At 47.4% G+C, this 11136-nt stretch overlaps 1 protein-coding gene across 1 annotated transcript; it reads right to left on the minus strand.

The window, feature by feature from the left end:
* Window positions 1-731: 731 nt before the first annotated feature.
* On the minus strand, window positions 732-4283 carry MAGEL2 (MAGE family member L2). The gene has a single exon (XM_062206567.1). It carries the CDS (start codon window positions 4281-4283, stop codon window positions 732-734), a length of 3552 nt encoding a protein of 1183 aa, XP_062062551.1.
* Between the last annotated feature and the right edge of the window lie 6853 nt (window positions 4284-11136).

Consider the following 11136-nt stretch of genomic DNA (forward strand, 5'->3'; position numbering starts at 1 on the left):
GATGCACTATACAGCTCCTTCTTGTTTCAGCCTCACTGACTTGTTAAGCATTATTTTAGTTTTAATGGAAATTTTATGTTTCACCACCCACCACAGTTCCTGTATCATTCTAAGGATGAATGGAGCACTCTCTCTGGAAAGCAGTCATATCACTATGGATTTTACTATCACTGCTAGTAATCTTGGCATTCAAGTGTATTCGGACATGATAGTAAGCTTGGCTCCCACAACCTAGGGTAAAAATTAGAATAAAGACAGACACTTCCACATTATGCTGAAAGAATATTTATATATATAGATATAGATATAGGTATAGATATAGATAGATATTTACTTTTCTCCAGACAGATTTTACCGATGAGTCATTTTGACATTCAAACAACCAAATACAATGCTACAGAATTTGTACCAGAATGGGATGGACAGCTTCTCAGTAAATTTCACAAAGCCAGCACAACTCTGATACCAAAACATAACAATTACAACACAAAACAGAGAATCACAGATCTCAGTTAAAAATACAGATGCCAAAATACCAAATAGAACAGTAGCTATTTGAAATCAACACCACATGAAAATGTACAAAGCTTTGGCAGATACAAAACCAGATGGAAAATTCAAACTTACACACACGCAACTAGAATGTAAACACCTGAAATAAAACGTCCCCCTCCCCCGAGTCAGTGGCCACTGGCCAGGTACCCAAAGGAATGAGATTTCTGCTACACCTCTTAGCTGGGAGGGGGGCTGCTGGTGGGGTCGTCACCATTGTCACTGGCATCAGGCTCGTCATCGTCTGCATCTTCAGACTCACATTCGGCCAGTGCTTCAAGGTAATGGAAAGGCCAGCATTGAGGCTCCTTCCTGTGGAGCTTGGCCAAAAACCTCAGGATAAGCATCTTGCTGGTTTCGAGAAATGCCCGGGGGCCCCAGAGGAACTCATACTCTGCTGGCTCAGTGCAAGGGATTCTCCTGTACTCTAGGTACTTGTGCCTGACAAACACTTCAGTGATGAGCTTCCTCATATTTCCGAAGAGACCATTTGTCTCCCGGACATCCAGCCCCAACCTGAACAGAAAATTAAAAATCAGATCCTCCCTGACACAATTGCCCTTCATGAAAATGAGGCTCAGGACAACCATCAGCAGGCCTAACTGGGGCCTGTCTAAATAGCATGCCATTGCATCACCTTGAGGGCACTCCAACTTGTTGATGACAATATAGGAGTGAATTTTGGTATCAACTTCCTTCAAGTGATAGCCAAAGGCACACTCTAGCTTATTGTTGGCACAGTTGATGATATCTAAGCACTCGTTTTTGTATTCTCGGATGATGACTTTCACCATCTCCGAGTGCTGGATGGGCACCTTGGCTTGGTCCTTGACCAAGAGGAACTGCACCAATGCATTTGCTCTCTCATCGAAGGGATACAATGGCCGAGTCTCCACAATGGCTGCATCCTGCATGACACTGGACCCCTGAGAGAGACATAAAACCTCAGAGATAATGAAGGGCTGGGGGCTACCTGGAGCTTCACAGAGACCCAGGGCCTGTGAGGTGCTTGGGCCCTCCCAGGCACTCAGAGCCCAGGATGTGCTGGGACCTTCCCAGCCACTCAGGATCCGGGAGGTACTAGGACACTCCCAGCCATTCAGGCCACAGGGAGTGTTTGGGTACTCCCAGTCACCCGGGACCTGGACAGGGCTTTGTACCTCCCAGCCACTCAGATTCAGATTCTCCCAGGGCCTGAGACCCTGCCAGTCACGCAAGGCTAACACATGGCCACCATTATCCTCTTCAGTCTCCAGATGCTTCTTCTTCTGGGTGGCTTTGCATGGGCGATGAGGCTGCTCAGCAGTCTTTGTGGCCTCTTGAGTAGTGGCAGTTGTCTGGGGGGCAGCTGCAGTTGCCATCAGGATGGTGGGCACTGCCGTGGATGCCTTTGAGGCACTCACATTGGGTTGCAAAACCCAAGAGACTGCAGGCAGGGCCTCTACACAGGTATATGGATCCTGCAGAGCAAATGGCAGTGACTTTAGGGTCTCTGAGGTGGCAGATGGGCTCTTGAAGGCATTAGATGAGGCAGGCTGGAACTGGGAGGTAGATGGAAAGACCCTTGAGGTGGCAGTGAAGGTCTCTGATGTGGCAGGAAAGGCTTTCCAGGCTGTTGGCAGGTGTGCTCGGGCAGCTGACATTGCCTTGGGAGCACAGAAGGTGGCAGCAAAGATCATGCGATCCTTGGAGGGGGCTCTCTTCTCCTTTGAAGAAGTCCTACGTTCCTTAGAAGAGCCCCTCTGTTCTATAGAAGAGGCCCTGCATTCTCCTGAAGGAGTCATCAGTGATTTAGTGGAGCCCCTGTGAAAATTTGCCCCTGCTACTGGGGCTCCTGGCTGGGCCTGCAAGGCTGCTGGTGGGGCTTGCCAGGATGGCTGGAGTTGCACTGCAGGCAGCTCTGCCTGCGAGCCCGAGGGCTGGGCCTGCTGGGGGGGTAGCTGGATTTGGAGTGCTTTCTGGGAGGCCGGGGCTCCCTGAAAGGGCTGCTCCAACTGGACGATCCGGGGGGGCTGCCCCTGGGCTTCCTGGGTGGGCAGGGGCTGCCAGAAGTGGGTGGGTGCCTTTGGCGCCTGCCAGGCCACTGCCTGGGCCTGCTGTACCTCTTGGAACTCCATCGACGTCGGCAGCTCCTGTGGCACTGGAGGTTGGCCCTTGGGTGCCTGCCAGATGATGGATGGGCAGTGCACAGCCTGTGGGGCAGATGGTGGGACAGACAGCGGGGCCGGCAGCACTGGCTGGGGCACCTGCAGGCCAGCGGGCGGCACCGCGGGTACCTGCCCAGCTGGTGGGGCCGTAGGCACCTGCGGGGCCGCCTGCACCTGTGGGGCCGGCAGCCTAGCCTGCGGGGCCTGCCGCAGTGGAGGTGGAGGTGGCAGGGCTTGCCAGAGCTGTGGCTGGGTGGCCAGGACCTGGGGGGCAGGTCGAATGGGCGGCGGTGCCTGACGGATCAACGGTGGTGCCTGACGTATCACAGGCGGGGCCTGGCGGATCACAGGTGGTGCCTGGCGTACTACGGGAGGGGCCTGACGCACAGGTGGTGGGCCAGGACGGATAGGTGGAGGACCTGGGCGGATGGGTTGGGGCCCCTGGCGAACAGGTGGTGGTGCCTGCCAGGCAATCGCCGGGGCCTGCCAGGTGACCTGTGTGGCCTGCCAGGTCAAGGGTGTGGCCTGCCAGCCCTGTGGAGCAGCCTGCCATCCTGGCGAGGTGGCTTGCCAGCCGGGGGGTGTGGCCAGCTGTGCCGGTGGAGCCTGTGGGCCCTGGGGAACCTGTGGAGGGGCCCTTATAACCTGAGATTGGATTTGCAGGATCAAAGGCTGAGCCTGTGGGGCCCAAGTAGCCACAGGCTGTGCAGGGGGAGCCACCGGTTGCACCATTGGTGCTCCTGAGGCTGCAGGCTGGGTGATTGGAGCTCTCGCACCTGGAGGATGGAGCATCAGGACGCCAGGACCTGGAGGCTTGGCCATTGGAGCTCCTGAAGGTGGAGGCTGGGTCATCAAGGCTGCTGGAGGCGGCGGCTGGGCCATCATCAGGACTCCCGGAGTCAGAGGCTGGGCCATCAGGACACCTGGAGCTGGAGGCTGGGCCATCGGCGTCGCCGGAGGAGGAGGAGGAGGATGAGCCATCGGTGTTCCCGGTGGAGGAGGATGAGCCATCGGGGTCCCCGGCGGGGGAGGATGCACCATCGGGGTCACCGGAGGCGGCGGATGGGCCATCGGGGTCCCCGGAGGGGGAGGATGGGCCATCGGGGTTCCCGGAGGGGGAGGGTGGGACATTGGGGTCCCTGGAGGCGGAGGATGGGCTATAGGGGCTCCGGGAGCAGAAGGATGCACCATCAGGACTCCCGGAGTTGGAGGCTGGGGCATGGGAGCTCCCGGAGGGGGCGGATGCACCATCAGCACTCCGGGAGTCGGAGGCTTGCCCATCGGGGCCCCCAGTGGGGGAGCCTGGACCAGCGGGCCCCCCAGGGTCGGAGGTTGGGCCATCGGAGCCACCGGAGGCACCGGGGCCGGCAGCTGGCCTTGCGGGGCTTCCCAGGCAGGTTGAGGTGCCTGCCAAGTGGCCAGTGAAGCCTGCAAGTCAATTGGAGGTGGATCCCAAGGGACCGGTGGAGCCCGGGAGGAAGCAGGCGGGGCCCGCATCAGAACCGTGGGGCGGCTATAGACAGGCGGCTTCGGGGCCTCCGCTGGAGGACTCGAATCACCCAGGTTCTTACTTAGCTGCGACATGTCCCTGTGCTGACAGCTGGTGCGTCTTCTCCTCCGACAGCTGCTGGGCCTTTTCCTCCAGAGAGACGAGAATGCCTACGTGGCTGTTCAGAGGCTCCCTCCCTGCTGAATGCTGAATAGGAAGTGAGTGCTGCTCGCTCTGCAGCTTTCCGCAGTAAGAAGGAGGGGGAGAGGGGGGCTCAATCCCGCCCCTTCCCCGCCCCCGACCACCACAAGTGGATAGTGCAGAGGGGCGTCTACCAAACTCCTGGCTGACACAGGATCCCTTCTCGCTCTGTCCAGTCCCCAGATACAGCCTGGTCAGACTCCACATGCGTGTGTTTTCGCAGGGGAGTGACAGGGGGGCAGCTATGTTTTAGAAAAAATCAGGGTGCTGCAGCACGGAGTGGGAGCAGACCACTGGCAACATGGGAGAGATCCAAGAGGGGGGAGATGGTGTGGTCTGAGCTCGGATACGAGCACATTGACGTAAGAGAATCGGGAGCTCTAGGAGGGGGCTTCAGTAAGTTCACGGAAGATTTGAATTCTCTTTTATTGCCTTTTTCCATGAATTTTCTGAAGCCGCTCGCACTAGACAGTTGCTGTAGTTTAACGCAAGAGTAAAAGCAAAGGGGAAGGCGTGCAGGTTTCTCTGTCCTGGGAAAGTGAGAAGTTGTGGGATAGTTTTCTCGCCTAAGGTGGCTAACGGTAAAGAGTGATTGATGAGTATTGACCTGGACACAGGGCATTTGCAGTGATGTGTGACAGCCCAGGACAGATGCCCTAAGGCATTCTCCTGTAGCGGCTGGGGGTTCAAAAGACATTTGAGCTGGATGTGGGGTTTGCCTTTTGCCTCTCTGACACAGAGCTGTAGGAGTGAATGTGGTTGCAAAAGAGTGTTCAGAGTAAAACTCCAGCCACGCATCTTAAAGAACACAAGGATTTCAGAGGCAGAAGAAAAAAAGGACGATAGAGTAGACAGAGAAGGAAATAAACTCTGGGAATTAAGATGTACCAGAAATTACTGGAACACAGCACTGCGTTATGGGAGAGACTGCCTAGGGAATGGCTTGAATCAAAGAACGGATGGGTTTCCTTGTGGTGCCTGTCATTTGCAGAGCAAGAAACAAGTTTTAAAAATGAAAACCAAAGGGTAAAAATGAAATAAACAGTGATAAAATGTGTGAGCAAACGCATAGGTCCAAAGTCAATCTATATGAAAAGCAGATGAAGAGAAAAATAGAAAATACCTGGGAAATCTAAACCTGGACAAAAATTAGTTTAAAACGAGATAACTGATGTATTAGAACATGTATTAGAATGATTTTATGAACACATAAAAATTAACATCATGCTCCTTTATGGCAATGTGAAGTAACCATTTGACAGTTTTCTGGAAATATACCAAGAAGTAAATATCAGGGATGTTTAGTTTAGCAGAGGCTATTTGTAGCGGAGGGCAAGAGTCTAGAGTGAGGAAAAAGATGCCACAAGGGGGCAGAAGAGGATGATGAAGGCTGTACCCCACTCCTCCTAGGGTACCCTTAGACTGTGTTCCTAAAACTTGGTTATCTTGTAGACCCAAGTGAAGGCACGTACACACTCCCAATGAGAGTGTGTCATGAGAGCAGAATTTCAGGGTGTGGTTTTTGTGATCTTTCTGGCCATTACATGGATGTTGTTTTTCTAAGAGTCTCTTCTCACAGGTAAGTAGATTTTTCAGGGTGCCTGATGCTGTGTCCCTCCTGTGTGTACCTATGGAAGGCTGTCCACTTTGGGGCACAGAAAAGCTTTTTTCTACAGAATGGAAACCACCATGCTCCATAGTTTTCAGTCCCTCCATTGGGCACATAGCCCAGATCCTTATAGGATTTCCCTGATTCATGGAAGTTTAGAAACACTTCAGAGGGGCTGACTCTAAGGTAAACAACCCTAATGCTTTCCTAATATCCACTCTGCTAAGTGGTAGTTACTAGCTGTGGATAGCTTTGGGAAAGTTGGTTCAACTTTGAGCTTGTCATAGCTCTACCTTCTCTAAAGCATAATTTTCCTTACTCTAATTCAAATGTGTAAACACATCGGAGATTAAGTTCTCTCACTAGGCATTTATTTTTCAGAGTTATGGCTGGCTTAACTTTCAATCTACCATGCTGTAGGACATCCCACACAATAAATGGCTACCAGTAGGACCTGATGGTTCACCCTGGTGTAGGAGTCCTGTGAATAGCAGTGTGGTGCAGTGTCAACTCCCACCAAATCCATTCTGTGAAAGGAATGCCATTTTATGTCAACAGGCATTACAGAAGTCAGAAAGAAAGGATTAAGAATTATGCACAAAGGACAAAACATGTAGGTGTAATTAGAATGAAAGATAAATACATTAACAATTTGTCTTTTGCCTTTTAGTAACATTCTCAAGCTGATAGAAAACAATTGAGGATTAAGCATCCAATGGAATACTCAGTCTCTGGTCTTAGAAAGGACCAGTACAAGTGGGTAAACAAGTTTATAACCATTGGAAGACACATTTGCCTAATTTAAACAATCGGTGGTTTCATTTGCAGGGTTGGGGGTCTCAAATGAGCTACTTAAAAAATAATCCAACACCTGAGGAATCCAAGAATTTACAGCCCTTTTGTAAAAACTGGCCATTTTAAAAACAGCACTACTCAGTATTTCCCTGAGACTAGCAAAATACTTAATTCACACATCCTGAATTATTCTCCTCAAGTCCCTGTTCTCTGGAGGCTCCCATCACCTGTCTATGTTCTTCCTCAACACCAGTGAACCAAGTATGATCCAGTTTTCTTTCTCTTACTTCTCCGTGAAACAGCTTGAAAATTCAAAGCAGAAAACAAAGGGAAATAAATACAAAACATCTGTGGAATGTTGGCATGTGTCTGTCTAATTAGAAAGGACTTTTGGGGACCTACGTAAATCCGTAACAGAAGTGTAAAACAATATGTGGGAAGCAGAACTAAGGAGATAGTAACTAGAGTAGGAAAACTGTTGAACGAGGAGCATTCTGGAGGCTGGTTTTGCCCACTCTTGGATCCCTGGCTCACACAGAGAGCTCAGTAAGGGTTTGGTGAATGAGCGTGTGAAATTAGCATCAAAACTGCCTATATTTCACTCATCTAAAAGTGCTAGACTTGGTGTAAATGTTCCTAAATCAGTAAAATAGTTAGTTACAGTTTTCACAAACTCCATTTTTTTAAATGAAATGCCTTTTATTAAGCATTTACTAAATGCCCAGCCCTGTGCTATATATAAAACTACTGAGAAAAACATGATGATTTGATATAAATTGTTAGTCACATAGGTGTATCAATATAGTATTTTTAGTACAATGAGATGTTATTGTTTCATTATTTAAAACTCATATATTTGCAAATAACTAAGTACCTGCTTCTGCTTGAAACATTGCAGTGGAAAGTTGTGATGCTAACTGTGGCAATGAAAACAAAATCCAAAGCTGAGAAAAGTTCATGAGTATTTTTCAAATAGAATGAGCAAGAGTAATTTTTTAAAAATGTATTTCAGCTGTCGCTGCAGCTCAATAGGCTAATCCTCTATCTGCGGCGCTGGCAAACCGGGTTCTAGTCCCGGTCGGGGTGCCGGATTCTGTCCCGGTTGCCCCTCTTCCAGTCCAACTCTCTGCTATGGCCTGGGAGTGCCGTGGAGGATGACCCAAGTCCTTGGGCCCTGAGCCCGCATGGGAGACCAGGAGAAGCACCTGGCTCCTGGCTTCGGATCAGCGCAGTGCGCTGGCCACAGCGTGCTGGCTGCAGCGGCCATTGGAGGGTGAACCAACGGCAAAGGAAGACCTTTCTCTCTGTCTCTGTCTCTCACTATCCACTCTGCCTATCCAAAAAAATGTATCTAAAGTACAATGTGTTTCAAACAGTTGCAAAGAGTTTACTAAATGGCAGTATTTATTAAAAATACTCATCTGGTAAAATTATACCTTAAGAGTTTTATGTGCACTATTTTCTAATTCCTCACAAAATCCATCAGTGTTTGGCCTCAGTGTGCACATCAAATGCTAAGGCTCAGAAGGTTAATTAACTTATTTGTGCCTGGCAATGTGTAGCAGAATCCAGATTTAAAGCCTGATCTATCTGTTGACAAAGCCAATGTTCTTAACCATTACAGGTGTGCTGCCGAAGCCTTTTAAAATGTTAGATATGACTCATACACAATGAAATGCACAGATTTGAACTGCTGTGTTTAATGAATTTTTCCACCAAGCATCCGACTCTCAAAACAAGATAAATAACATTTTCTTCATCAAGACAGTCTCCATGTGCCTCTTTCCAGTTGAGTTTTCTACCTTCAAATGCAAATATTTTCTGGTTTCTCTCATGTATATTCATTTTTCTGTTTCTTGAATTTCATAAAATAAAATCAGTGTGATACACAGTACATTTTGTCTCTAGGTTTCTTTATTCAACATTTTTTTTGAGATATAAGCATGTTGCATGGGTTGGAAGTCTTATTTTTTAATGATAAAAATTATTCCACTCTATTTTTTTGTTTGTTTGTTTGTTTTTTTTTTTTTGGTTTGTTTTTGTTTTTTGACAGGCAGAGTGGATAGTGAGAGAGAGAGAGACAGAGAGGAAGGTCTTCATTTTTGCTGTTGGTTCACCCTCCAATGGCCGCTGCGGCCGGCGCAACTTGCTGATCCGAAGCCACGAGCCAGGTGCTTCTCCTGGTCTCCCATGCGGGTGCAGGGCTCAAGGACTTGGGCCATCCTCCACTGCCTTCCCAGGCCATAGCAGAGAGCTGGCCTGGAAGAGGGGCAACCAGGATAGAATCCGGCGCCCCGACTGGGACTAGAACCCGGTGTGCCGGCACCGCAAGGTGGAGGATTAGCCTGTTAAGCCACGGCGCCGGCCCACCCTATTTATAACTCTACAATTTATCTATTATTTGATGACATTTGGATTATTTAAAAATTGGTGCTATTATGAAAAACAACTACTTTGAAATTTCTTATACAAGTCTTTTCTTCAGCATATGCTTTCATTTATTTAGGGTAAATGCATAAGTTTTGAATGACTGGGTTATAGTTTAGATGGGTATTCCTTAGAAATTGCAACCATTCTCCATAGTTGTGTTAGACTATTATCCACTGTGCCAGAATATGTAGAATTTCAGGTACTCACCAACATCGAAACATTGTGTAGAATCAATCTTTTTGGTTTTAGCCATTCTAGTAGACATAACATGATCATTTTACAATCTTCCACACCAATTAGTATGAGAAGACTAGTTATTCCAATATTGCCAATATTCATACAATTGCTAATATTGATCTAATCAATCATTTTTATTTTAGGTGCTCTAAAAGATGAGAAATGGTATATTATTGTGGGGTTTTTAAAATTTATTTATTTTTTTTTAATTAACAGGATATTTTTATGAATGTGTAGATTAAGAGAAAAATTGAGGGGAAATTACAAAGACTTCCCATCCAAGTCCTCATCTTTCCTCATCTACCTCCCATACAGGATTCCCTGTTATTAACATCTTGTATTAGTGTGGTTCATTTGTTGTACAGATTGACAGATTGTTGTCACTGAAAGCCCATGGTTTACACTTGGGATTCCTCTTGGTTTTGCACATTTTACGGGTTTTGACAAATATTATGATATTCTGTGCTTACCGTGTTAGTACTATGTAGAACATTTTCACTGTGCTCAACAGTCCTCTGTGCTCCGCCTGTTCACTCTCCTCCTCCCAACCCCTCTCAATATCTGAACTGTTTCCTGTCTCCATAGTTTTGACTTTTCAGTAAATGTCACCTACTTTATTGCCATGTTATCTGAGTTCTCACTTCCTATGTTTAAAGTTACTCATGCTGAAAATATTAAATGGGAAATTCTAGAAACAAACAGTTCATAAGTTCAAGATTGTGTGTTATTTTGAGTGACACCATGAAATCTCATGCCATTCCGCTGCTTTCTGCCCAGGATATGAATCATCCCTTTGAACAGCATATGCATGCGATATGTGCTGTTAGCCACTTGGTAACCTCCTTGGTTATCAGATTGATTGTCTTGGGATTGCAGTGCTGTGTTCAAATAACCTTTATTTTCCTTATAACAACCCCCAAACACAGGTGTGGTGATACTGGAAATTTTAGTACTGTAAGATGTCATAATTTTCCTATTTTGTTTTTAAATGTTGTTAATTTCTTACTGTGCCTAATTTGTAAATTCAACCTGATCATACTCATGTATATAGAGGAGAAACCAGAATATCTAACCATGGTTTCAGGCATCCACTGGGAGTTGTAGAAAATATCTACCATGGGTAATGAAGCCTTTTCTGATTTGAATAATAAAGTATGTATTCCTTCTAAATTGGCTTCTTTCACTTAGTAATAGGTGCTTCTTATAAATACTATTTATTTATTTGAAAGTTATCATTAGAGAGAGAGAGAGAGAGAGAGAGAGAGAGAGAAAGAAAGGTCTTCCATCCACTGGTTCACTCCCCAATTGGCCACGACGGCATGGGCTGGGCCGACCCGAAGCTAGAAGCCAGGAGCTTCTTCTGGGTTTCCCATGTGGGTGCAGGGGCCCAAAGACTTAGGCCATCTTCTACTGCTTTCCCAGGCCATAGCAGAGAGCTGGAATGGAAGTGGAGCAGCTAGGTCTCAAACTGGCGCCCATGTGGGATGCCAGCAGTGCAGGCTGCAGCTTTTACCCGCTATGCCATAGCGCCAGCCCCTAATACATGTTTGATTCCTCTGTGTCATTTAATGGCTTAATAGCTCATTTTTCAGTGCTGAATAATATTCTGTTGTCTTTTTTTTTAACTTTTATTTAATGAATATAAATTTCCAGTATACAGCTTATGGATTACAATG

This window comes from Lepus europaeus, chromosome 11 (assembly GCF_033115175.1).
Source record: "Lepus europaeus isolate LE1 chromosome 11, mLepTim1.pri, whole genome shotgun sequence".
Lineage (NCBI taxonomy): Eukaryota > Metazoa > Chordata > Mammalia > Lagomorpha > Leporidae > Lepus > Lepus europaeus.